Source organism: Eumetopias jubatus, unplaced genomic scaffold (assembly GCF_037043125.1).
Source record: "Eumetopias jubatus isolate StellerSeaLion01/CBP00866 unplaced genomic scaffold, mEumJub1_p1.0 scaffold_9, whole genome shotgun sequence".
Classification (NCBI taxonomy): Eukaryota; Metazoa; Chordata; class Mammalia; order Carnivora; family Otariidae; genus Eumetopias; species Eumetopias jubatus.
This window is the reverse complement of record NW_028274815.1, coordinates 128,322,756-128,350,181: the sequence shown is the minus strand read 5'-3', so window position 1 is coordinate 128,350,181 and position 27,426 is coordinate 128,322,756. Positions and strand designations below refer to the sequence as shown.

Below are 27,426 nucleotides of genomic sequence, written 5' to 3'. Positions count from 1 at the left end.
ACTCGGCGACGGGATGTGAGGCATAGAGGGTGCTGAAATGGCACTTTGGGAACGCAGTTGGCCAAATCCATAGGGTGGGTGATTCTAGAAGACAAGTGACCCAGTCTCTTTAACACGTAAATGGTGGTGGGTGGGGAGCAGGTACAGGATGGAGGAGGAGAGACTTGAGACACACATAAGCCACATGCAGCATCTGGACCTGGTCAAGATTCTGTTTTTAACACACCATCTGTGAAAAGACCCCTTCGAGACTGTCAGGGACATTTGAATGTGGATGGGGGTACTAGATGGTATGAAGGAATTATTAATTTTGTTAGGTATGGTGATAGCAGTCTGGTTATGTTTGAAAGAGTGTTTCTCAGTCTTGACACTAGTGGCGTTTTGGGCTGGATCATTCTTTGTTGTGGGGCCGTCCTGTGTACTGGAAGATTTTTAGTGGCGTCGCTGGCCTCTACTCATTGGAGGCCAGAAGTGCCTCCCTTGTCCCCCATGTCAGTTGTGACAAATAGAAATGGTTCTGGACATTGCTAAATGTCTGCCTCTCAGGAAATGTGCTAAATTGCTAAATGTTTCTGGGGGGCGGGGGTGGGGTGGCAGTTAAGAACGTTGCTTTAAATGAAAGTCCTTACGTAGAGACGTACATGGAAGTATTTATGGGGGAAATTATATGCTATCTTAGATTTGTTTTAAATACTCCAGCACAGGCAGAAGCAGTGGGAACAAGTGAGGAGACGGAGGTGGGCCCTGAGTTGCCAAGGCTGCAGCTAGCTGCTGGGTACCTGGGGCTTCTCATACTGTTCCGTCTGCTTTTGGGAGTTGGAAATTGTCCATGATAAAGGAACAATAATGTAGGGTCTGGAGACAAGAGCTGTGCGACTTAGTTGCCTCACCTCTCTGAGCCTCACCTGTAAAATGGGGCTAATCCTAATACTGACCTTTTTGAGGTATAGTAGGATTATGTCAGCCAGGGTTTGTTGATCGCTTGCAAGGTACCAGACATTTTTCTAAACATTTTACGTTTTACATTTTAAGTCCCCCCCTTTTTTTTTTTTAAAGATTTTATTTATTTATTTGACAGAGACGGAGAGAGCCCAGATAGAGCAGCAGGCAGAGGGAGAGGGAGAAGCAGGCTCCCCGCTGAGCAGGGAGCCCGATGTGGGGCTTGATCCCAGGACCCTGGGATTATGACCTGAGCCGAAGGCAGACGTTTAACTGGCTGAGCCACCCAGGCGTCCTTAAGGTCCCTTCATCTTTATAGCTGCCTAGGACATAAATACTGATAGGACTGCATTTTACAGCTGAAGAAACTGAGTCTCAGAGGGGTTAAAGAGTTGCTTTAGGTCTCTAAGCTGGGAAATGGTAGCATTGTGATTTGAATCTGGGGTCTGTCTTAAAACCCCGGTGCTCTTAACCATTATATTCTGTGCCAAGGACTGACAAACTGTGACCTATGGACCAAATTCAGCCCAGCCCACTGTTTGTTTTTTTTTAAATAAAGTTTGATTGGAACACAGCCGTTCCTATTTGTTTACATCTTGTCTGTGATGCTTTCCCACCACAACAGCTGAGTTGAGTAGTAGCCGACTGTACGGCCTACAAAGCTGGAGAGATTTGCTCTCAGGGCCACTTATAGTCAGTTTCCTAGTTGTGTTCTTGCGCTTTTGAGCCTCTTGCGGCTTCCCCATGACATCAACCTCACGCCCCCTACAGGAGGGACGGTGTATGTGTATCTGCTGCGTTGCTGGCCGGCTTTTCAGGGAAGGGATTAGAAGCTCCCTTAGAGCTTAGGCTCCCTGTGTTTTGGGTCAGAGGTGAGGCCCGAGGTCAGGGCCTTATCTTGGACCTCCCTGGAGGAGAGTGAAGCTGTGGGCCTGTTCCTTTAACTTGACACTTTTTGCTCCCACAGGTTGCTGTCCACCATCACGGAGCCCATCTCTGGTGGGTCCTGCGATCCGCCGTTGGCCGAGGAGGCCTCATCCTCCCCGCTGGTCAGCGAGGAGAGCGAGATGGACAGGGCCGACCACGGGGGCATCAAGAAGGTGTGCTTCAAGGTGTCTGAGGAGGATCAGGAGGACTCGGGCCATGACACCATGAGCTACCGGGACTCTTACAGGTGAGGGCGTCACGTGGGGGCAGCGGTGGGCAGCTTGCGGGGATCATGTGGGGTTTGCTGTGGATGGTGAGGGGGGACAGTTGAGGACACTGATCCATTGGAAGTCGGAATCGGCGGGACATTTCCTGGAAAACAGTGGGATGGAGCAGTGTTCTAAACCGTTTGGTTCCGGGAGGTTCTCTGAGCTCCCCAGAGCACATCCCAGATGCCCCCTTGGCTCTCCTGCCCCGAGGCCAGTGTTCCAGGGCCTGGCCCCTTGTGGCCCCTTGTGGCCCCTTGTGGCCCCTTGTGGTCCCCACCCACTTGTTTTGCCGCAGTTCCGCTCGCACTTGTTGTTGGAATGTGGGCAAAGAAAAAGTCAAGGTCTGCGGTGTGTTTTAAAACTCAACATAAGACATATGGTTCCTACAACAAACGCCGTTTATTTTTATTTGATTCAAGGAGGAAGAGTTTTTTTTTTTTTTTCCCCCCTCTGAGAGGATCCGAATTGTTTTCCTGCTGGTTAATTATAACCAGATCAGTGAAGTCCTAATTAGTGGGCTAAGTAACACTAAAAACTCAGTTTCCCATCATAAACCATATAGTGGGCAAATAGAATTTCTTATCTCGAGTAAACAAGCACTGTGGTCTCCAGTGAAAGGTTATGTAACGTTTGACCATTGTGAGTAAAGTAGAATCTTACAGGGTGCTTCAGAAAATATGGAACTGGCCAAATTGGACAAGAAAGCCCTTTGCCCCAGCCCCCCCCCCCCCATTCTTTCTGTCTTCAGGGGATCCACTGGTCCGTGTTCTGGCTTGCTGTTTACACATCGAGATGCTCTGGCTAACTGGGCGCTCTGTGTCCTTGGAGCCTCCTGTCTATAGTCCAGGAGTTCCATTTTTACATTTTTGGGTCCTCCGATTTTTCCCTTAATTGTCAAAAAGGTGAAGGAAAGAATTGTGGGATTGTGGGTTTTGATCTCCTGTGCTTTCTGAGCTCCCGGGGCAGTCCCCGTCCTCACGAGGTCACAGCCAGGCTGGAGAGAGAACTAGAGCCGTGTGGCTGAGTGTGGCGCTGCAGGTGTGTTCAGGGGCAAGGCTGTCCCTCGGGAGGAGTGACAGAAGTTCCATACAGATGGAAACGATCCACTGCCCTGCTCCTGTTTCTGCATTTCTGTGCTGGGGCCTAGAAATGTTTCCCCACTGTCAGACGTGGAAAACCCACCCAGACAACCTTCCCGGTCTCTGGCGCTGGGGGTGGAGGGGCCAGGGGTTTGGTCTCCACTCCGGAAAGTGGGTTCTGGGAGCTGGGACCAGAAGGTGTGATCCAGAGGGTGGGTGACTCATCCCTTCCTCTGTGCCCCTTTGCAGTGAGTGTAACAGTAACCGGGACTCGGTCTTGTCCTACACCAGCGTGAGAAGTAACAGCTCCTACCTGGGCAGTGACGAGATGGGGTCTGGTGAGTGCAATGGCTCGGGCTCCCGGAGAGCGGGCCCCGCACCGGGATTTTGTTTTGCTTATTTTGATTTTATTATACTTTGTATTATTTTGTATTACTTTGCATAGAGTGGTGGTATATTTCCTTTCAATCACTTAGTCAGCAGCTGTTTATTGAGCACCTACTGTGTGCTGGGACCTCAGCAGTGAATGGAAAGACAAAGGTCCTGGCACTCGTGGATGAAGCGTATGGCGGATGTGATGACTGATGTCACTCAAGTAGGGTGACCTGACGGTCTCCATAAAAATGACACATGCTCAAAACCAACATTTCCAATGACCCAGAAAAGTGCAAAAGAAGTACATGAAAGTAAGTCAGAGTCTCACCCCGTCCCCCAGAAGTGACCAGTGGTGGTATTTGGAGATCACTGGTGAGCGCGTATTTCTGCACAGATGGATCTGTGGGTGGATGGCCAGCTGGACACACAGAAATAATAGTTTCTAAATGAGATTAGACTGTACTTGCCGCTTTTACTGAAAGACTGAAATTTGTTTTTATTTTAGTTTCATTGATTATGGCCTGTAAAAAATTTATTTTGTGCATAGGTCATACATTCATATGGTTCCTATTTCACAAGGCACGAGAGGGTGGGTGATGACAAGCCTCTCTCCCGCCCTCATCACCCGGCCGCCGATTCCCCAGCTCCCACTGTCCCTGCTGCCTTCTGGGCTCATCCCCAACTTGTTGTGCCTACAGATTTAATTGTAATTATGCTTCAGTTTAACAGAAGAAAAAGAAGCTCAAGTAAAATTGACAATATTGCTGAACTTCAGATAAATATTTCATCGCATAAGATGTTTAGCCGCATAAAGTGTCCCTGGGGAGGTGTTAGGCAGGAGCTTATGTGTGGCAGCTGATTTAACTCAAACAGCTGGGAGATGAATCTGGAAAATTTGGGATCCAGCTCCTTTTCTCTGGTTTTCTGGCTCCTCATTTGTAGAATGGAATAGTAACAATGACTTGCCATTGTGTAATGCTTTAGTTCCTGGTGTCCGTTTTGCGGATGAAGGAACTGAGGCTCAGAGATGGCAAGTGATTTGCCCAGTGTCACACAGCCAGGATCTGAGTCTGCCAGACTCCAAATCTGCCTTGGGTTTTGGAACTCTTGTCACTATACTGCCTTCTTGGCAAAGAGGTTGGGAAGGTGCGGATGGGGCAGGGATGGTTGATGGCCATGGCTGCTGCTTTCTTCCAGGGGATGAGCTTCCCTGTGATATGCGGATCCCATCGGACAAACAGGACAAGCTTCACGGGTGCCTGGAACATCTCTTTAACCAGGTAGGACGTTTGTCCCTGCCCCTGGCCTGACCTTGGGGTCCTCCCACCACCCCTGGTGAGAACAAATAAGCCAGGATCTGGGGCTGTGGGTCACATCCCCTGGAGGGCTGCAGGGGCCAAACTAACCTGGAGCTTCCTGCCACCCACAGGTGGACTCCATCCACGCACTCCTCAAGGGGCCAGTCATGAGCAGGGCTTTTGAAGAGACCAAGCATTTCCCCATGGACCACAGCTTGCAAGGTGAGCAGACAGGAGCCCCGAGGCTGGGAATGGCGTCTCACACCCAGCAGGGAGATGGCCTGCCACGGGGAATGCGTGCTGGACGGGGCCGGACACCTGGGCCGTAGTCTCAGCTTTGCCCCTCTCCTGCCCGATGGTTGTGGGCCAACCCTGGGGTCAGCAGGTTCAGCTCCTGAGCAATGTCCACCCACAGCTTGTTTTGTTTTCATGAACTGAGAACGATTTTTTTTTTTTTTAATGAAGAGTTGTAAAAATAAAGACAGAGACTATTTGTAACAGAGACCATATACCTACAAAGCCTAAAACAGTTCCTCTGTGGCTCTTCCCAGAAAAAGTCTGTGGACCCCTGGACTGGTCCTGAGCCTTTCTGGGCCTCCGTCTGCCTGTTTGTAACATGGGGGGAAGGACTGGGCAGGGACTTGCCAAATTCCCACATCCCCCCTTCATCATTTTAGCTGCATTCACAGAGCCTACTTACATCTTCACATTTTTTAAAACCATATTCATTTGTTGTCTTTGTTATTATTGACATAACTTTTTGGGAAAATATTTTCCTTTTAAAAATTTAATTTTGAAAGAACTTATTTAACCTCCCTATGTATACGGAAGACCAGTATAACATGCCATAAAATGATGATTACCGTGATGCTAAATCCAATGGAAGCACCAACCAAAAATGTCATTATACTGTCATTAGGTACCGTTGCCTGCCCAGGGCTCTCTGTGCTTTCATGAGAAGGATGAGTGAGTTAAAGAAGCATTAAGGATTTACCAGAACCAAATTGACACTTTATTCTTGAAATGACTGAGAGAAAAGGAATTGACATTTATGCCCTCCCACCAGCCTGTTCTCCTACTTACCCATCCACCCCCCATCTTTGTACTCACCCACCCACTTGTCCACACACCCACACACCCACCACCCACCCACTGTCCATCCCTCCACTGGCTCATCAACATGCCCCGCACTCACCCACCACCCACCCACCGGCCGTCCATCCATCTACCTACCTACCATCCGTCTACTCATACTCATTTACCCACATGCTCACCCATCCACATACTCACCCACCCACCTACCACCCATCCACTGTCCCTCCATTCATCCATCCATCCATTGACTCATCCACGTGCCCACCCACCCACCATCCATCTACCAACTCATCCACGTGCCCATCCACCCACTCACCTGCCATGCATCCAGCCATCCACCCGCTTGTCTACACACCCACCCACCCACCACACATCCACATGCCTGCCTATCACCCACCACCCACCCACTGTCCATCCATTCATCCATCCATCCACCCACTCATCCACATGCCCACCTACCCACCATCCATCCATTCATCCATCCACCCACCCACCCACCCACTCACCCACTTGTCTACATGCACACCCACCCACCACCCATCCACTGTCCATCCATTCATCCATCCATCCACCAACTCATCCATGAACCCACTCACCTACCTACCATCCTTTCATCCATCTGTACACATATCCATCCAGTAATTCCAAAGAACCAGCTTATGCCAGGCCTTGTGCTGGGTGCTTGGAACCCTGAGATGGATGTGATACTGCCCCTGACCTCCAGGAGCTCTCGGTTAAGTGCAGGAGTTGCTCCTAACTAAGGGTAGGAAGTGGTGAGGTGTGGGAGTGTCCTGGCTCCTCTGGCCCTCCTGCTGTCTCATGATCATCTCTCCCAGGGATGGGCCTCAACAAGCAGAAATGTCAAACTCAGAGAAACCACAAATATCTCAGAAACCTGAGACTTCATAGGAGGAAAAGAGGCCAAAGGACAGTGGCCTGGCCTTTGAATGGTCCTGCTGGGGGCCAGGTTCAAATCTGTCTCTGTCATTACCGAGCTGTGTGACTTTAGGCAAGTCTCTGTGCCAGGAATTCCCTCTCTATATAGGGAAAAGGTTATAACTCATGTGCCAGCTCAACTGGTTGTGGCTATAAGGAGGTAGTATCTGGGAATTTTTCTGTGACTATGTCCAGACTTGGGAGAAAAGGATGCAGTGATTGATTTTTTTTTAAAAGATTTTATTTATTTATTTGAGAGAGAGAATGAGATAGAGAGAGCATGAGAGGGGGGAGGGTCAGAGGGAGAAGCAGACTCCCTGCTGAGCAGGGAGCCCGATGCGGGCCTCGATCCCGAGACTCCAGGATCATGACCCGAGCCGAAGGCAGTCGCTTAACCAACTGAGCCACCCAGGCGCCCCGCAGTGATTGATTTGTGACGTCTGCATTGGATTGGTTATAGCTGTGAGAAGCAGCAGGCTCAGACTAGAGGGAAGGAGTGCTGAGATCGATTAGTGATGTCTGCCATGAGTGTGGTATTATGAATCAGTAGTGCACTTACCATGGATTTGCCCTCCATGGACTGGTTAATTCCCAAGAGTCCTGCCAGCATCCTTGATCTAGGATTCTGAGCTTTGGAATCTGGTGATGGAATATCGGCCTTTGTGCCGTCGCTCTTCAAAGCTACCTCTGTCACTTTCCTGCCCCAGAGTTCAAACAGAAAGAAGAGTGTACAATCCGTGGCCGGAGCTTGATCCAGATCAGCATCCAGGAGGACCCCTGGAACCTCCCCAACTCCATCAAGACCCTGGTGGACAACATTCAGAGATACGTGGAAGGTGAGTTGGGCAGGGAAGGATGTTTTGTGGCCTTCAGCTCTTAATGTGGAATGTAGAAGGATCAGGAATGGGTCTGTCTCCATGTCCCATATCTGTCCATGCCTAGGGGAACAGGAAGAGCGGGTGCCCCTTTCTCAGCTGAGTGTCCTGGCCTGGGCATGGCCCTGGGCCTGGGATGCACTTGACCTGGGAACTGCTGATCCTGGGTGCCTGGGGCTTCCTTGCAGTCAGGAGGCTGAGAAGGCTGAACTGGTTTCCTTCTCCGGCTCCGAAATTGTCGATTTAATTCAATTCCTTATATTTGTTATTAAGGTCACAAGCTGGGGGCCCACAGGTAGGTTTGGATGCTATCGCATTAAAAAATGTGAATCCACTGCCAGCACTTACAATCTAAGATGTCACGTAAAAATCTAGGTTTCTGGGGGCTCCTGGGGGGCTCAGTCTGTTAAGCATCTGACTCTTCGCTTTGGCTCAGATCATGAGCTCAGGGTCATGAGATTGAGTCCTGCGTCGGGCTCTGCACTGAGCATGGAGCCTGCTTGGGATTCCTTCTCTCCCTCTCCCCCCACACCCACTCACACTCTTGCTCTCTCTCTCTCTCAAAAAAAAAAAAAAATTAGATTTCTGGCTGCTCTCGAACAGTCAGAAGATCTGGCAGATTATAGGCCTGTAGTCCCACATTCATACTCGGCTAGAGAGGAGGGGCCGAGGGTGCCTTCCAGTGTCCCACACTCCCCAGCCCTCCCTGCGGCCTGGTGTCCGCTTTATGCTTGCAACGTGACCTCTTGGGTCCTTGGCAGTGTTTGAGCCCTGGCCTCTTGGGTCGGAGGGACCCTAGGGCAGCAGGAGGTGCTAGGCCTCAGGGCCATCCCCCAGGAAGAGCAGCCTCTGAGTTGGAAGTCTGTGTTGGCCCCAGGCTGTCCCGTTTTCCAAACTACAGTCAGTTAAGAGTGTGGACTCTGGAGCCAGATTGCCGAATCTCAGCTCTCCTATGCTGGGCTGCATGGTCTTGGCAAGTTCTTTGGCCTCTGTGCCTCAGTGCCTTCATGTGTAAAATGGGCTCATAGGGCTACCGTGCTCCCATGTTGTTGCGGGAATTAAATACCACTGCGGTAAAGCACTGCGTTGGGCGCCGAGGCCGTTGGGAAGTGGTGCCTCTGTAGGCGCTCTTGCTACCATGGCAGCCCGTGCCTCAGGCCTCTCCGGGACAGAATGGCTCCCAAGAGGCCAACTCTGAAGGCCTTTCCGACTTTTCTCGTAAGCCACCTCTGGGCCCAGGAGCGAGGATGTGAGGCCTGAGCTTTGTCCATGTGTGCGCAGGGCCATGACTGCGTAGCACGTGCACAAGTACCTGAGGGCACGCCTGAGTATATGTCCACGTGTGTGTGCCCACGCGCGTGTGCGAGGCTCCTGGGCTCCGGCCCACAAGTTGGAGGGGCTGGCTTCAGCGTCTTTTTGGTGGGCACATGGAAACAGATGCGGCTGACAAGTTGAGGTTCCATCCCCTGGACGTCTGGGGTTTCTGGAATTCACCCAGTATGCAGCGGAAGCTTCCTTAGCACAGCGGTGTGCATGTGTGTGTGTGTGTGTGTGTGTGTGTGTGTGTCGGTGGGCTTCGCCACAGGGGTTCCAAGCCCCTGGGCCGTGGGGAGGACCTGGCTCCATGGTACCTTTTTTTTTTTTAAATTCTATTTATTTATTTGAGAGAGAGAGAGAGCGTAGAGCACAAGCTGGAGGCACAGGGCAGAGGGAGAGAGAAGAGAAGCAGACTCCCTGCTGAGCGGGGAACCCCACACGGGGCTCGATCCCAGGACCCCAAGATCACGACCTGAGCCGAAGGCAGACACTTAACCACCTGAGGTGCATCCCTCCACCGCACCTTTTGCTGGCTCCTCTCAGCCCATCTTTTCTCTGCCTTCTCCTTCCAGATGGGAAGAACCAGCTGCTCCTGGCCTTGCTGAAATGCACAGGTGAGGCCTTTGAAGGGGCAGTGTCTGTGATTGGCACACGCCAGTGTGTCCAGGAGAGGCCGTCCTGGCGGGGGCTCTCTTGATTGCAGTCCAGGGAGACCTCTTCTGCCGGCCAAGGTCGACCTTCCCATGGTCATTGGGGCCCGCATGGGGGAAAGTAACATCATGGCCTCTAGCCCCTCTAAGAACTGCTTAGACCTCACTTCTTCCTCTTATGTCCAAGGGACAAGTCTCAGGGCCCTGGAGCCAGGAGCCTTGTCTCTTGCCATCTTCTGGGCCTGGGTGGATCTTGATGGGGGCATGGGATAGAGGGTGATGAGTAGGGAGGCTCCTTGCCTGTAGCGCCGTCAGCCCCAGCCTGGGACTCCCTGCCCAGCAGACAGTGGGGAAGAAGAGAGGGCTGATGGTGGGCTGGGTGTGGGGGAGGGGAGGGGGCTGGAGGGGTTCTCTGTTCCTCCCTTCTTTCCAGAAAGTCTCAGCCAAGGGGCAGCTAAAATAGGATCTAGGTCAAAATCGGTCACTGAAAACCAGTTGGCAGAAGCCAGTCATCAAAAATAATCTTTTCCAGAAGACCCTGTACAACTGATGGATTGAAATTGTCCAGTTCTGCAAACCGTGTCTAGAGTAGGGGCAAGGAAATTGGGCGGGGTGGGGGGGGAGGTGGGGGAAGGAAGAAGGTCGATTTCTGAGAAACAGAGAAAAGGGTAAAGTGCATTTCTTGAAACGTGGAGCTTGGCAGACATGCTTGGTGTCATTGTCATTCTCTGTCAAGGCCGAGAAATCCCCTAACACATGGAGTAACAGCTGAGGGTAAGGGTTTCGGGGAAAGCCTTAGGAAAAAGATTTTTTTTGTTGTTGTTTTTTTGACTAAGGCAGATGGATCGTTGAGAGAATTGAGTCTTTTGGCAAATTGGCTTGTTTTCAGAGAATTGAATTTTGCGAAGTTGGCTTTTGTTGGCTGGGATGAATTACCTTCTGGCAGGCGGGCCGCTGAGGGGTGGTCTGGTGGGGGGTGGGTTCGGGGAGGGGCGGTGGGAGGGGAGCCTGCGGCCGGCACAGGAGCGCCCAGCCCAGCAGGGCCCCTCCCTGGCCTCTCCCCAGACCCCGAGCTGCAGCTGCGGAGGGACAGCATCTTCTGCCAGGCCCTGGTGGCCGCCGTGTGCACCTTCTCCGAGCAGCTCCTGGCGGCCCTCAGCTGCCGCTACAACAACGACGGCGAGTACGAGGCCAGCAGCCGGGACGCCAGCCGCAAGTGGCTGGAGCAGGTGACGGCCACCGGCGTTCTCCTGCACTGCCAGTCCTTGCTGTCGCCGGCTGCCGTGGTGAGTGAGGGAGGCAGGAGGCGCCTCCCTGGGACGCGGTATGGGAGGGCCCTTGCTTGCTCACTTGGGCTCTCACTCACCTCGTCACTCAGTCGGCATTTACTGAGCGCCAACTGTATGCCACTGTTACAGGCACGGGGGATCCTGCAGTGAATAAAACAGTGTCCTTGTAGTCAGGAGCCGTGTATCCGTGTGGGGTGTGTGTGTGTGTGTGTGTGTGTGTGTGTGTGTGTGTGTGTGTGTGTGTGTGTGTGTGTGTGTGTGGCGCACGGGGGAGACATAAATAAGGAAAATACATGGTATAGACCAGTGGTTCTCAGCCAAGAGCCGTATATCCGTGTGTGTGTGTGTGTGTGTGTCGCACGGGGCAGACATAAATAAGGAAAATACATGGTATAGACCAGTGGTTCTCAGCCAGGAGCCGTATATCCGTGTGTGTGTGTGTGTGTGTGTGTGTGGCGTGCGGAGCAGACATAAATAAGGAAAATACATGGTATAGACCAGTGGTTCTCAGCCAGGAGCTGTACATCCGTGTGTGTGTGTGTGTGTGTGTGTGTGTGTGTGTGTGTGTGTGGCGTGCGGAGCAGACATAAATAAGGAAAATACATGGTATAGACCAGTGGTTCTCAGCCAGGAGCCGGATATCCGTGTGTGTGTGGTATGTGGTGTGTGTGTGTGGTGTGTGTGATCGGGTATGTGGTGTGTGTGTGTGGTGTGTGTGTGTGTGTGTGTGTGTGTGTGTGTGTGTGGCGTGCGGAGCAGACATAAATAAGGAAAATACATGGTATAGACCAGTGGTTCTCAGCCAAGAGCCGTATATCCGTGTGTGTGTGTGTGTGTGTGTGTGGCGCGGGGCAGACATAAATAAGGAAAACACATGGTATAGACCAGTGGTTCTCAGCCAGGGCAGTCTTACCTCCTAGGAGACACTTCACGATGTCTGGAGATATTTGAGGTGGTCACAACTGAGGGCAGAGGTGGATACCGCTGGTGTCTGGTGTAAGAGGCTGGGGATGCTGCTTCCCCAGTGGATAATTCTCTGGCCCCAAATGTCAATAGTGCCACATTTGAGAAGCCCTTATATAGAGTGGTAGAGGCTAAGGAGAGAAACAGGGAAGGGGGCAGGAAGGTCTGAGGTGGCAGCAGTTGAAAGTTTTGATAAGGGGGACAGTGAAGCCCTCACTGAGAAGGTGACATCTGACTGAAGAACCGCAGGGAGGGAGGGAGCCATGAGGACATTGGGGAGGAAACTTCCAGGCAGCAAGAACAGCAGGTGCAAAGGCCCTGAGGCAGGCGCTTGCATGCGGTGTCTGAGAAACAAGGTGCCCAGTGTGGCTGGAGCAGAGTGAACCAGGAGAGAGAGGGTGGAGGAGGTGAGTCCTAAGATTTATCTGCCTTACTTTGTGCATGGTCTTGCAGGCTGTGGTGGGGATGTTGGCTGTTACTCTGTGTGGTGGTGAGCCCTGGGAGGGTTTTGAGTAGAGGAGGGAACAGGGTCTGACTTCTCCACTTACTGAATCACCCATGCTGCTGGGTGGGGACAAGACTATAGAAGGGTAAGAGTGGACACTGGGAGGTTGGAGAGCAGACCTCTGTAGTAATCAGGCAAATAGCATCTCATTTAATCCTCATAATAGCCCTGAGGTGGGTGCTTTACCGCCCACATTTCAAGGATGAGAACCTTGAGGCCCAGGGAGTCAGGTTTGAACGCTGCGAGTCTGACTCCGGGCCTGGTAACTCCCAGAGTGCCCTGCTTTCTCTGCATCTCCTCTTTTATCTTTGACTGCCCTGTCCCTCCACCCTCAGGGCTCAGAATCAGGGTGGGTTCCTCTGCCAGCCCCGGGGAGGCAGAGCCAAGGCATCAGCCTTTGGGGGTGCCGGTCCCCCAGAAATGCAGCCCGCAGTGACACTTGTCTATGCTGTTTGCTCCTCCACCCCGCCTGCCCTTTGCTGGAGCTCCCCCACCTCTGTGGCTCTGAGCCTCCCAGACACTGTCCCAGGCCCCACCGGAAGCCCCCCACGCGGCGGGCGGGTTGGGAAAGTGTGGCCGAGGTGCGCCCTCTGCTGGCCAGTGTTGCAAGCGGCTGTCTGCCGGGCGGCAGATCCGCGGAAAGCTCTCCTGGAGGCCTGGAAAAGGCAGCTGGAACACCCAGCCCTTACTGTGCTCTTCTCAGATGAGGACGTGGGGCCTAGTGCATTAGTTCATCAGCCCCCATGGTGTGCCAGACCCTGAGCTGAGTGCTGTGGGTCTGAGGCGCACTTTCTAGCCCAGAAAGCGGCCTGAGAAGAGGGGGTGGGGGAGGGAGTGGGGATGGAAACAAGGTGAGTTCTGCAGAAGATGGAGAAGCGGCTGAGTTTCTTCAGGTTCAGTGGTCAGAGCCGGCTTCTCTGAGGATGGGACATTTGAGCTGAGACCAGGGTAACCAGACAGCCGGCAGGGTGAATGGTTTGAGGAAGAGAATGCTGGGCAGACAGGGAACAGTGTGTGCAAAGGCTCTGAGCAGAGCCCAATGTGGCCAGAGGGGAGCAGGCTGGGGGGTTTTGGGGGATCAGGTTGGCCGCGTCTGTAGGGCTTGTGACTATTCTAGGAGCAGAGGGGGAGGACTCAGAGGCTTTGAGGCAGGTGAGTGATAGAATTCAAACTAAGTTCTTGGAAGATAACCTGCAGTCACAGGGGACCTAGGCCTAGTAGCCCTGCTCTCCCTGCATCTCCGGGGTTTTCCCTGTCTGCCCCTTGCTCAGGGGCAAGGGTGGCAGGAGGAGACCCGCAGAGAGGCAGTTGTGGTCCTTGTCCTGGGGTGGTGAGGAGGCTGGGAGAGATTGGTGGGTCAGGGGAAGGTTTTGGTGGCTGAGCCAGCAGGACTCAGGTGATGGTCAGTATAGGGTGAGGGGAGAGAGATGCTGAGAAGTCCTTAAAGGTTTGGGGCTTGGGCACTGGGGCCGATGCCGGTGCGCTTTGCTGCAGTGGGCTTATTGGAGGAGGGTGTGTTAGGTTTGAAATGGCTAAGATGGATTGGTGCACATTAGAACAGACATGGGTTCTGACCTTGGGAGGTACAGCATAATCCAAGAGCAAATGGGATTTCACATCCAGCCCTGGACAGCTCAGCGCGGGACCTTGTGCCTGGTGGGCCCACAGCCTGGTGTGTTGACTAGAGTCGAATCACAGAAGCTTGAAGTAAAATCCCCAGTTAGGGATGGCATCTGAGACTTCTCCACCCTGTCTTCCTCCTGCAGAAGGAGGAACGGACCATGCTGGAGGACATCTGGGTGACCCTGTCAGAGCTGGACAATGTCACCTTTTCCTTTAAGCAGCTGGATGAGAACTACGTGGCGAGTGAGTGATTCTTACCACCCCTACCGTGAGAGTTGAGAGTTGGTGTTCTGGGCCACCTTGCCACCAGGCCAGCTGCCGAAGGTTAAGCTGGGATCTAGCACTTTCAAACCTCTTGCTCCCAACATGAGTCTCAAAACTGAACCTTGGGGCACATATGGAAAAGAGGGGTTTCTTTTTGAATAAATTCAGCCTTCTCCAAAAGTTCTTAGGAAGGATTAAGAGCCAATTCCCAATTCTTATTAGAATTCTACCCTAGAGATGTCCTTCTTTAGAGTGAAGACTTGTTAAGATTTCCTAAGGGTTTATACCATAATTTTCTTCCTTTCTTTTTCTCTCTAACCTTTTACCTGCCTGCACACTCACCCATCCATCCATCCATTCATTCATCCATCTGCCCCATCTACTTATCCATTCATTCACTCATCCATCCACATGTCCATCCATCCACCCACCCACCCACCCACCCATCCAATCCATCCATCCGTCCATCCATCCATTCATCCATCCATCCATCCCATCCACCTGTCTGTCCATCCATCCATCCATCCGTCTGTCTGTCCGTCCATCCATCCATAAACCAATTTCCACTTCCTTGGGGGTAGTATCATCCTGTTCAGAATGCACTGACTAGAGTCTAGAGGGACAACAGGTGTCTTCTCAGGGACCAATTAGAATTGATCGACAGTGGCTGCCTATCTATAGGCAGAGTTGGGCTCAGGGGCAACTAGTGACTGGTTAGTGGTTTTTGCTGTGGGTGTAGGATGGGGTGTGCGTGCTGTAATTCTGCCACGCCTGCCACAAGCTCTTATGGGTGTAAATAAGCTGAGGTCCTATTCGAGGACAGCTTTGGCCAGGTAGAGGTCCTGGGCTCTCAGGTGAGGCGTACAAAGAATGTGGTGAAGCTCTGAAGACACTGACAACTCCGCAGTGGGGCAGAATCAGTGCCAGGTCTAAGAATGAAGTAGTGGAAACTAGGACCTATGGAAGGAGGTGAAAAGTCAGAGGCTGCTCTCCTGAGTGTGGGAGGACAGGGCTGTCCGAGGCTAGCCCCGGCGGGCGGGAGGACGGGACGGTCCGAGGCTAGCCCTGGCGGGCGGGAGGACGGGACGGTCCGAGGCTAGCCCTGGCGGGCGGGAGGACGGGGCTGTCCGAGGCTAGCCCTGGCGGGCGGGAGGACGGGGCTGTCCGAGGCTAGCCCTGGCGGGCGGGAGGACGGGGCTGTCCGAGGCTAGCCCTGGCGGGCGGGAGGACGGGGCTGTCCGAGGCTAGCCCTGGCGGGCGGGAGGACGGGGCTGTCCGAGGCTAGCCCTGGCGGGCGGGAGGACGGGGCTGTCGGAGGCTAGCCCTGGCAGGCGAGAGGGCAGGGATGGCTGACCAGTGCTCTGAGGTGGGCAGACAGGGAGGTCCTGGGATGCCTTTCTGGAGGTCTGAAGGCAGGTGTGAAGCTGGCCTAGTGAAGAGGGGGCAGGGCTCCTCTCGGGCCCACGTGGTGAGCCACCCTGCCCCGCCATGTCCTCCCACAGACACCAACATCTTCTACCACATTGAGGGCAGCCGGCAGGCGCTGAAGGTCGTCTTCTACCTCGACAGCTACCACTTCTCGAAGCTGCCCTCCCGCTTAGAGGGCGGGGCCAGCCTGAGGCTGCACACCGTGCTCTTCACGAAAGGTGAGCTGGGGGTTGCTGAGTGGGGCCCGCTGGGGATGCCTGCAGCCTCTGAGCACACTGGGACCCAAACACCTGCGCTCCCTCTTCTTCCTTCATAGCTCTGGAGAATGAGGAGGGGCCGCCTCCTCCAGGCAGCCAGGCTGTGGAAGATTTGCAGCAGGAGATCAACGCCCAGTCCCTGGAGAAGGTTCAGCAGTATTACCGCAAACTCAGGTAACTGCCTGGGCTGCATGTTGGGGACAGGAGTCTGGACACTGCCGTGGAAGGGCGGATATTAGCGTGTGTGCTAGTGGGCCAGGCCCTCTGTGTACACCGGCTCTTCAGATCCTCCCAGCAGTCACAGTAGGCCATTCTAACCCACTTTACAGATGAGAGAACTAAGGCTCCGAGAGCCACACCCAGCTTGCCCAAGGTCACACAGATAGACAGTGGCTGAGCTGAGCTTTGAACAGGGTCTGGTTTGCTTCAAAGCAGATTTTTCCAGTTGAGAGGAGCTGCCTATTTGATTCTGTGTGGGAGTGGGAGCTGGGGCAGGGGCCCTGGGATTCTTGAACCTGGGGGGTAAGGGAGGAAGGGGGGTGGTCCCCAGGGCCTTGGCCCTGCTGAGAAGAGAACCCCCCAGAGAGAAGTGGAGAGCAGGGGCCACCTCTGCCAGAAGGAAGCTTCAGGCCTGGGGAGGCAGCTCCCACTACCACCACTCAGCCCAGCTCCTTCCTGCTCTGCCTCACCTTCTTTCCCTGTGGAAGAGGTAGGCTGAAAATCAGTTCAGGGTTTTGGGGTATGTAAGAGCTTTACTGTCTTGGGGCCCAGCTTTACCCTTTGGAAATGGGAGAATGGTGCTTCCATTAGTTTGTTCAGGGAAAATATTCAGCTGCATTATTAAAACTGGTGTCTCTCTGGATTGGCTGATGCCATCAATCAGTCCTGTGCCATTTGTCAAGTATTTTAAATATTGCCTCTGACAGCATTCATTCATCCACCCTTCCTTTATTCAGCGTACGTTAAGCGAGAGCTTTTGTGTGTCAGGCTCTGTTCTGGATGCTCTGGAGTCAGCAGTGGCCAAACAGAGCCTCTTGTTCATGGAGTACAGATTCTAGAGCGGCAGTTGCCCTGCTTTGTCGATAAAGTTTTATTAGCACCCAGCCACATCCACTCATGTACGTGCTGTCTGTGGCTGCTTTCGTGCTAGCGCAGCAGAGCTGAGTAGCATCTTGATGGAGACAGTCCGGTCCGTTAAATATTTACTGTTCGACCCTTTACAGAAAAAATTTGGCCGAGCCCTATTTTTGGGGGTGGGGGCGATGAGCAATAAGCCAGTAGACACAGAGCACTGTACCGTGTCAAGTGGTAACAAGTGCTCCGAGGAGAGATTCAGTAGGACAAGGGGATAGACAATGGGGAGGTCGGGTGCTGATTCTGACAGCAGGCAGGGAGAGGTGGCATCCGAGGAGAGCCTGTGGGGGGCTGCCCAGGAGCCCCCTTGTCATCCCCCTCCCCCCCACTGTTGGAGGAATAGGGGCCCCCCTCCCCCCTCCCGCTGTTGGAGGAATAGGGGGCTGTGGACAGGGAGAGTAGTGCAAGGTGCCCTCAGGGAGAGTCATTGGAGGAGCAGAGGGGCAGCGGCTGCAGTGAGGCGGTGGCCCCACCCTCACCCCATCTTTCTCTCTCAGGGCATTTTACCTGGAACGGTCTAACCTGCCCACGGACGCCAGCACCACGGCGGTGAAGATAGACCAGGTGCGCGCCGCCTTCCCTCACCCCGCCGTGGAGCTTGGGCAGAGCTGGGGGCTGTTGGGGTCAAGATGCAGCAGATGGGGCCCGGGGTCCCACCGCAGCCAGAATCCTGGCAGAGGAGCCCCTGAGGCCTCTGGAGTCCCTTCTTCAGGAATATCCTCCCTGGGAGAACCCCTTCCCCATTTGAGGAAATCCCAGCTTCTTCCCCACTGGCTTTGGAATTCCTGCGATGGCTTTGTCCCCGCTGGTTCCTGCTCACCTGCACCTTCCTGCTCCCCCTCGTTTACCCGCGTGTGTCTCTGAAGCAGGCCCACACCAGATGTGGCCACATGGCGTTCTTTTTGTTTGATTGGAATTTGTTGCCTACGTTTGAAAATCAAAAGCTTTCCACTGGAATGGAGGCTTCTCGCTTTCCTGGAGAAGCGGAGGGATCTGGCTGTCCAGGGCCCACGTCCCCATGTGGCACCCTTGGCTTTCCAGGGGTGTGTGCTCCAGGCCTTCACCGCCTGCCCAGGCTCAGGCAGTCCTCGAATTTGACCGTGCTTTGGGGGTACCGGCCTTGGGGCTGGAGGCTGGGGGCTCCCAGAGAGGTGGCGGGCGCTCTGGGGGTTTGTAGTGTGGATGGCAGAATGGTAAGATGACACAGAAAGAATTGGCAGACTACCATTTAATGCCTGCGCAGGGGACTGAGAAAAGCTGGAGGCACCGAGGGCGGGGTGGGGGGGTGCTCTTCCCAGGAAGGTACTGTTTGGAGAGGGCAGGAGGGGGCACTTCTTTCAGGCTTAGCTGGGGGCACACCTGGGGCAGGCGCAAGGTCAGGCCTGAAATACAGCATAAACACTGGATACCAGCTTGTGGGCCAGTGGGGAGCCGCAGATGGCCCCTGAGCGGGGGGTCATGGAAGGTTAACTGGGTGGTAACCGTGGGAGGGGTGAGCCGGGGGGACAGCTGCAGTAACAGCTGGACGGGAGGGAGCCGATGGGGAGGAAGGCCGGGTGGGGGCCTCCTGCAAGCGTCCCGGTGTGTGTGCGCCTTGCAGCTGATACGCCCCATCAACGCCCTGGACGAGCTCTGTCGCCTCATGAAGTCCTTCGTCCACCCCAAAGCTGGCGCCAGTGGGAGCTTGGGCGCCGGCCTCATCCCCATCTCCTCTGAGCTCTGCTACCGCCTGGGCGCTTGCCAGATGGCCATGTGTGGCACGGGCATGCAGAGGTGAGCCGTGGTGACGTCCGGGCAGGAGGCGGCTGGACGGGCTCCGGGAGGTTTGCAGGCCCAGGACGAGGAGGCGGGGGCCGGGTTTGAATCCCGGTTCTGCCACTGCCTGTGGAGCCCAGTTGCGGCCTCGGCCCTCTCTCGGCCTCCATTTGGGAAGTGGGACTGCAGTAGGGGGTCCCAGGCGGCCCGTGGAACTCTCCGGCTCCCTGACTCTGGGGTTGGTGTGAATGAGAGTCTGTGCGGTGTGGTTCTGCTTGACTGGCCACCGTGAGCTCACCCCTCTCCACTGGGGCAGAACTGGCCTCCGTGCCCCACTGGACGCCCTCCTGCTCTGCCCTTTGTCCCTGCTGCTTGTCCCAGGGGCGGGGGGTAGAAGTCACCTTCTGTGATTGGCCTCCCCTGACTTCCCTGAGGGTCACAGAGTGATTCTGTGGCTGAGACTTGAATCCAAGAGGTCTGGCTGCAGAGCCCATGTTCTAGAATTGTTCAGCACAGGTGGGAGGGGTGACTAGATGTGTCCGTGTCCAGCCCTGTTGACAAGTTGTGAGGCATTAGGGGAGTCACTTCATTTATTCCTTCAATAAAAATACTTACCAAGCACCTCTTCCGAGCTGGCCCACTGGGAATATCAGAAGAAAACAGGCGAAGGAAAGCTCCTGGTGCATGGTGCTGATGTATTAGAGGGTGGGCCAGAGTAGAGCAGTAAAATGCCTACTGGGTGCAGGAGTGCTGGCTGCCAGGAGGAAGGCTGGGCAGGGGTCGGGGGTGGACAGGAGGGAAAGGGGGTAGTGGGGGGGCTCTCAGGGAGAAGACGCCTGAGGGGGAGAGGGCACGTCCAGCAGTTATCTGAGGGCAGGAAGGGCAGTTCTCAGGGGGGAGAGGGCAGGCCATGAGGCCTGCCCCACGGCGACGGTCCCTCCCACCCTTCCCCTGCAGGAGTACCCTGAGTGTCTCCCTGGAGCAGGCGGCCATCTTGGCTCGGAGCCACGGGCTGCTGCCCAAGTGCATCATGCAGGCCACGGACATCATGCGGAAGCAGGTGAGGCAGCCCCCATCCACCGGGGCCTCTCCAGGGCCTTGTGGGCTGAGGGCATGGTGGGTTCTCAGTCAGGGTGGGATGAAGGGCTGTGTGGATGGTCTGGGTGTCACCAGCCCGATTTGGACCTTCTCCCCACCTGGTGGGGCCCCGGATTTCAGCTTCTGGGGCCTCCGGTTATTCCCCTCACCCCACCCACCTGCATCGACACGCTTCCTCCCTGAACTCGGGGCAGAGGCAGGTCCCGGGCCTCATGGTTCTTTCGTCCTAGGGCCCCAGGGTGGAGATTCTGGCGAAAAACCTCCGAGTCAAGGATCAGATGCCCCAGGGTGCACCGCGGTGAGTGGCTGCTCTCCCCCCACCCCTGAGAAGACCAGGACCTGGGCTTGGCATGAAACTCCCGGCCTCATGCCAGGCAGCCCCCCCTCCCCGCCACTGTGGTGTTCCTATGGGGCTTCATGTCTCATTTATGGGGACCCACTTTGGGGAGTGACGAATACCACTCCAGGCACTGTTCATATTTCTTTACCAAACAACCACCCTGTGAGCATTCTCTCCAGGTGGCCGGTGGGGACACTGAGGCACAGAGAGGTTAAGTGTCTTGTCCCAGGTCATACAGCTAATAGATGGCAGAGCTGGGATTCTGCAGCCAGGCGGTGGGCGCCCAGGGGCCGAGCTCCCGATGGCTGCACTGCCTTACTTCTCTGTCCTGCCCCTGTCCCCGCAGCAGCCTCCTGGCTGGGCCCCCTGCTGTCCTCCTGCAGAGGTGTCAAGTCTCTCCTGCTTGAGACCCATGTGGTGGCTCCTTCTTCCTTGCAGATGAAGCTCAGAATCTTGCCACTGCAGACGTTAGGGAAGCTGGGGCTGTTCGTGGGGTGCCGGAGAGGTCCCCAAGATCTGTTAAGTGGAAAAGAACTCCAGGGGCTGAGCGCTGTGTCTGGTCTGTCTTTAAGTGTGGAAAAATGCAGCACCCCACAACCTACACATACACCCCCACACACGTATCTTAACAGCCAAACACGCATGTTCAGATGCGTCTATTTTGATAAACCCACTGCCAGTCTGGAGGGGGCCAGACAGCTGGGGGAAAGCGTGTGCAGCCTGGATGTGTTTCACCGTGCATCTTTTTATACCTATTGAGTTTTGTTTTCTGGGCAGGGATTATGTGTTCAAAAAAATGGCCTGCCTGGCCATTCCTCATCGTCTTCACCTCTGTCCGCCAGGCTCTACCGTCTCTGCCAGCCGCCGGTGGATGGAGACCTCTGAACGTGGAGATACAGCTGCCCGGTGCTCGGCTGCATCCTCTGGAGCTGGGGTTTGGGAGGGCAAAGGGGGCCATGCTGGCCCTCTGCAGAGCTGGCCAAGGCTTCTTCCTGCTCTGGGACCTGCCAGCCTTCCCCATCCCCTCCTGTGAAGACAAAGCGGTGCCCCCACGCTCGGAGGGGCTGGCCGATTGGCCCTGGGCTGACCCATTCTCCACACTTTGGCCAAAAGCCCGAGGGGTGCTGGGGACCCGCAGAGCTAGCTGATGGGTGCAGCCAGGACCTGGGCTCCTGCCCACAAGTCCCCGGGACACGGGAGAAGTCACGGGCGCTGGAGCTGGAGACCTGCAGACCCAGCTGCCTCAGGATGGCTCAACCTGCACTTTTGAAACCCCTGGTTTCCTTCTAAGTCCACATTCCAGGCGACACACATGTCTCCTCCCCCTCCTCACCTTAGCTTCCAGTTCACCCCTAACCCTGTACTAACATGCTCGGTGGACTCGGAAAAGCCGGGCCTTTGCCAGGAAAGACAGAGGGACAGGGCACACCACCTGTCACCAAGAGGAAACTCGAAAGCCACACCAGCTTCTGACATGACTGCCATCAGAACTTGAGCCATCAGCCCTGGTCACGAGATTTGCTCCGACTTTATTTATATGGCGTGAAATCTCTATGGTTTATTTTGGGGTTTTTATGTTGTTGGTGTTGTCGAGATTTTTTTTTCCCCCCCTCTGGGTTGTGTGATTATATATTTGACATTTTAAATTTCAAAGAAAGGTATATTGTCTAACAGGGGACCAACATAAGGTAGCATTGACGACTTCCCACTTCTACTAAAAAAGAGAGAAAAACTAAATTATTGAAAATTCAAAAAATGTCAGTATTTCATCTTTTTTTTTTTTTAATATTAGGGTCTTAAGGTATCACTTACAGGTATTGACTGATTCCTTTTCCCACCCACCTCAGTTCCCCAGCAGTCGGTGTTAGCATGAATGACTCTGCTCTCTTTGGATGCCAGGCCACAAGGGTTGGAGTGGCAGCTGGACCAGGGCTGGGGGCTGGAGGGGGTGGAACCACCCACCTGAGACGCTGCCCCACACAGGTGTCTGTCCTGTGGGGCGGAGGGCCACTTGGAAACGCAGGGTGGTGGCTTCTGTAACTTATTTTTTTAATGTTAGCCCAGAGCAGGGCATTTAGGATTTCACAGGAAGCCAGCCTGCCCACCTCCTGGGCACAGGGACCCGCACTGGGATCTCCTCAGCACTCCGTCCCCTCTAGCTTCTGTATGCCCGCAGGGAAGCATCCTAGCTGAGGTAGCAGGGAGGGGATGTCTTTCTATGCTTGTCTGGTGACTGAGGTCAGGAGTGGGTTCCCCACTGCCCCTGAGGCTTGAAGCCCCACCAGCATCTTGGCCCCCTGGGCCTCCAGAGGCCAACCATCCCTCTCCTGCCACTGTGGCCTAGGTTGCAAGAGGTGGGCTTGTTGCTGGACACAGGTGACACGGATACAAATGAAGATGTGCTTTAGTCCCCCGGTGGGAGATGGAGAGGAGCCCCCGAGGGCAAGGGCCTTGTGCACTGGTTTACTTTAAAATGTACAGATCTTCTCATTAAATTCTTGATAGATTTTTTATTATTATTATTAAAAGTCAGTTTATAATATAAAGATCCTGATCTGTGGAGGGTTCCTTTGGGGGCAGCCCCCAGCGGGGCGGCCAGCGACACGGGTGGAGTGAGCTCCTGCTCTGAAGGCCGCCCGGGGACAGGGACGGTTCCCTTCGATGCTGTCCTCGTCCCTGAGCCAGCGACACCTGCGGTGACGTTACCACTACGAACCTGTGTCCTGCTCTAAAATGGGGGCAGTATGTGTGTTCTCTTGCGGGGGCTTGTGCCTCCCGCGGGCCGGGAAGAGAATGGTCTTTATACTGCGTTCTCCTTTACACTCCGTTCCGAGCTCCCGTTTCCCCGCAATGGTGGAACATGGGACTGTTTTTCCAGGCATTCCTTGGCTCCTCTTGGGTGTCATGCCGGGGTTCCTAGTCATACATGTGCCCAGGGGTCAGGGTAGGTCCGAGCGCCGCCACCGAGCGCCCTCCGCTCCATCCGGCAAGGCCCCCTGGGCTGTGGGATCTGGGATGGAGCTGGAGGGGAGGTCCGCTCAACACGTGGGCTTGTTCCCAGCCAATCAGAATCCAGGCTGCTGCAAGCGGGCCAATCAGGATAGGCGCCGGCGCAGACTCCGCGCTTGCGCACCTGGACCTGTGACGCGGTTCTCACCTCCCTGTGCCGGGGCCATCCTAATGGAGCTTCCGGGGTCCGTCGGTCCAGCCGGAGATACGTCATTCCCTGGGCTGGGTCTGAGCTGCAGACCTGTTTTGCTGGGCTTGTTCTTTTCCTGCCTCCCTCTATCTCCCTCCCTGTCTCCTTTCCTCCTTCCCATTCCCCTCCCTCCCGGGTCCTACCTTTTCCTCTTCCCACACTCTCGAAGACCCTGACATCTATGGAAGTCTCCCTTGGGGTACCCTCCTCTTGAATCCTGCCATCCTTGGGAACCCCCTGAGCCACGATGTCTCCACCCAGTCCTGCTTTTCACACCAGCGCTCCTTCTTTGAGTCTCCTCCTTCCACGCTAACCCGTTCCAGAGCCCATTCTCTCAAGGGCCAGATTGAGTCCTTCCCAGAGAGATAGGTCCTTGTGTCTTTCAATGAGAGGTTTCAAAGACTCCATACTGTAATAGTTGAGAATGAATCCTGGTGGGATTTGAGGCACAGGGGTGGGCTGATTGTTTGGAATTATCTGAGGCCAGTGTTTGGACCCAGGGACGAACCCTCTGAGGGGAGAGCTGTCACCTCAGTCCATATTTGGGATCAACAGGGAGGATCTGATGCCTTCCTTCAGGCAGGCACTTGTATGGGAAATAGCAGATTCTGCCTGTTCTATACCCGAGTACCAGAACCGAGAAAAGCGAAATCTCAGGTAGTGATAGACGGGGACGGCTTTGGTTTGGAGCTGAGAGGTAGGGTCTCTGTGGCCTTGAGCAAGTCACTTCCTTTCTCAGACACAGAGCTTTGTCTGCAAACGGAGGGGGTGGGGGGGAGAGGGGGTAGGGTGGGGGCAGAACCTGCTTTTGTCTCAGGAAGGCCTTTCTCACTGCCCAAAATGGAGCACGAAGTGCTGCCCAGAGCCAGGGGGCATTTTATGGGAGATCTCCAACTGGTGGCCCGCGGGTTGAAACTGGGAAATAGATGTGGGTTTTGTTTTTGTTTTTCCTGATACAGTGTTTTCATAATTTTGACTTAGACACTTGAGAATTGGCAGATTTCACTTCCAAATTCTGATTTTTTGTTTCTTGTGAAAATTCAGAAGTTCTGACCCACTGGCCCACATTTCTGCCTGGCCACGTGTGGCGGTGGCTGAGGAGGGTCACTATCTTTGGGCAAGGCACCAGCTCTCCCATCCCCTGCAGCCCCACCTGGCCCAGCACATTCCTTTACCTGACCTTCTCGGCTCTGGGCTGGCCTCGCTCAGGCAAGCTTGGCCAGTGCCTGCCTCATAACTGTCCAGATCCTCGGCTCTGGAGTCACCATGGTGATGTTGGCTGAGGGAGGACCTGGTGACCGGGGTGGGTGGGCTGGTCAATGGAGCATCACGGGGAGGGCAAAACCCTGCAGTTGATGAATCTCTTGAACCTCCCAGCTTCCAGTCCCTCTGAGCCTCGGTTTCTTCCAATTGTCAAATGGAACTGACTCAGAAATGACCCCTCGGTGGATGGTGTCAGGGGCCACTCAGGAAGCCAAAGGTGGGATGGGCTATGTTGGCCACTTTATGATTTTATCTAAATTTAAATGTCTGTGTATTTACCGTCCTCCTTTCCCCCCAGTAAGAGCACCCTGAGAGCAGGAGCCATATCCCTCCTGCATGCTCTGTCCCCAGTGTCCAGCCCAGTGCTGGGCATCAGTGAACCATGGCTAAATAAAAGAAGGATCACGACTATCAGAGCCAGGAACCCATGCCACAGCTACCTGCAGCCAAAGCTCGTGTCTCTAACCGTGTGCTCTGCACCTGGCTTTGTTCTGGGGCTGGACTGGATTGTTGAGGGCTGTGAGGATCTGGCCTGGGACCTTTGAAGTCAGATAACCTCGGCCTCCCCCCTGGACCTGGGTCTTCTGTACTTGCTGAGTGCCCTCTCCTGGGAGGTCACCACCTCTCTGGGAGCCTCAGTTTCCTTTCTGAGAAATGAAGAGGTTTACCCACCTGGCTGTGTTGTTGGAAGACCAATGGTCTCCGGGGTTCCCAAACTTGACTTCCAGGGTATAATTGTGGTGCTCTGTTCTTCCAGCAGGTGGTGCCAGAGACCGGGTAGTGACAGGAGGTGTTGGTTACCTGGGCTCTTCCCCTGCCAGGTCCTGCCTACCAGCTTCCAACACACAGGCGCATTGCTGGGTGCCCACATTTGGGACAGAAGTGGCCTGGAGGCAGGGACTGGGACTGTCTGGATGATGGGCACTGGCCCCTGCCCTTCTGGCCTGGGCTTGGCCTGATGTGGTGTGGATATTTTCTCTTTTTCTTTATTTTTCCATTTTTTGTTACTTCTCTTTCTTTAAAAAATTTTTTTTTTAATTTATTTTTATTTTAAATTTTAATGAATTAATGAATTTATTTTAATTTAATTAATTTTTTACGCTATTTCTCTTTCTTGATTATTTTTGTTTTTCCCCCCTCCATTTCTTTCTTTCCTAGATTTTCTGTTTTTTCTTTGTTCCCTAACGTACCTGTGAACTAGACTCTATAGTCTTTCCTTTTTTTTTTTTTTGTTTAATTTTGTGCGTTTCCTTCTCTCTCTTATTTCCACCCTTGCATTTGGATATATGAGAAGGATGTGCAAGACCCTTGTACACTAAGATGAGATGCTAATGAGGGCTGTGGCCCGGACCCAGCCAGTTACTGATGTGCACCCCACCCTGGCCTGGAACGAGGCCCCACCTAGAAACACTGACCACCAGGTGGCGCTGTGGCCCAGGTTGTCCTGGCTGAGCCTCCCAGAGCAACTTGGGGGCGGGGGTGGGGTGAAGGGGGTCGGGGAGTGGGGTGGGGAAGGCTCCCGCTGTAAGTCTCTAGGGTTTGGGGCTTTGTGGGGAGGTGAGTCAGAAAGCCTAGCCCAGAGTGGCCTTCTCTGGGCACTTAGTAGCCTCTCCTGGAGGGTCAGGAGAGGGCTGTGGGGCAGCAGAGCCCAAGTTGTCTTGTGTGCCTCAGTTTCCCTACCTATGATGAGAGAGGATACAACTCAATTCCTCAAAAAGGACTTATCCTCTGACCAGCCTGGACTCCTTCAGACTTCTTTGTTCTTCCTAGCAACGTTCAGAATCTCTCATGTGTGTTGAGCGCTTAGTATCTATTGGACACTTGGCTGGCATCTATTGGACACTTGGCTGGTAACAACTCCTCTGGCGTGATCCTCTTACCAGCCCTTTGACGTAGGTATTACTAAGGCTCCTTTTTACAAAGGAGGAGATGGGCTCAGATCGTTTTAAGTGACTTACCCAGGGTCACACAGCTCAGAAATACTGGGCCCTGATGTAGTTCCAGGGCCGTGGTAGCAACATTACATTTAGCAAGTGGGAAACACAGTGGCCACTGGATTTCTCAGACTCTCTGCCCCGGTGCGCCATGGGAGAATCTGACTTTGATCCCAGAACCTGGCAGAAATGGGGGCAGAGGAGGGGAAGGGTTGAGGAGGTCACCTGACTATGGAAAGGCCTGCAGGCTGTCATGGGAAAGCAGAAGGGTGCTTTGCTGCCTTCTTGCCATGGGTGCTGCCTCAGGGCCTTTGCACATATTTTCATGGCCTGGAGCACTCTTCCCTTCGCTGGCTCAGGCTTTGCTCCCTCATTTTACTCACCTCTGCTCAAATGTCTCCTCCTCCTCCATTCTTTCCTATGACCCTCTCTCCCCTCCCCCTGTTTCATTCTCCTGCATAGCATTTACCACCACCTGGCCCAAGTGATCATTGGTTCACTTCCTGTCTCTTGCACTACAGGTCAGCTCTACAAGGGCAGGGAGTCTTGTTCATCTCATTTATTAGTGACTTGCAGTTCATCAGAATGTGGTGGGAAAGGCCTTCTAATGACAG

General features: G+C 54.2%; 1 protein-coding gene across 2 annotated transcripts in view; it reads left to right on the top strand.

The window, feature by feature from the left end:
- The window catches only part of PREX1 (phosphatidylinositol-3,4,5-trisphosphate dependent Rac exchange factor 1), a 177,450-nt gene extending 154,488 nt beyond the window's left edge, over nt 1–22,962 (top strand). For both annotated transcript variants that reach the window (XM_028125219.2, XM_028125220.2), the window contains exons 26-40: nt 1,907–2,113; nt 3,464–3,552; nt 4,787–4,869; nt 5,019–5,109; nt 7,626–7,754; nt 9,683–9,724; nt 10,826–11,046; nt 14,284–14,383; nt 15,907–16,050; nt 16,149–16,263; nt 17,721–17,787; nt 18,824–18,996; nt 19,936–20,038; nt 20,307–20,374; nt 21,259–22,962. In XM_028125219.2, coding sequence (XP_027981020.2) covers nt 1,907–2,113; nt 3,464–3,552; nt 4,787–4,869; nt 5,019–5,109; nt 7,626–7,754; nt 9,683–9,724; nt 10,826–11,046; nt 14,284–14,383; nt 15,907–16,050; nt 16,149–16,263; nt 17,721–17,787; nt 18,824–18,996; nt 19,936–20,038; nt 20,307–20,374; nt 21,259–21,301 — 1,675 coding nt within the window. In that variant the 3' untranslated portion in view covers nt 21,302–22,962. The remainder of the gene's footprint in view (nt 1–1,906; nt 2,114–3,463; nt 3,553–4,786; nt 4,870–5,018; nt 5,110–7,625; nt 7,755–9,682; nt 9,725–10,825; nt 11,047–14,283; nt 14,384–15,906; nt 16,051–16,148; nt 16,264–17,720; nt 17,788–18,823; nt 18,997–19,935; nt 20,039–20,306; nt 20,375–21,258) is intronic.
- The last annotated feature ends 4,464 nt before the right edge of the window (nt 22,963–27,426 follow it).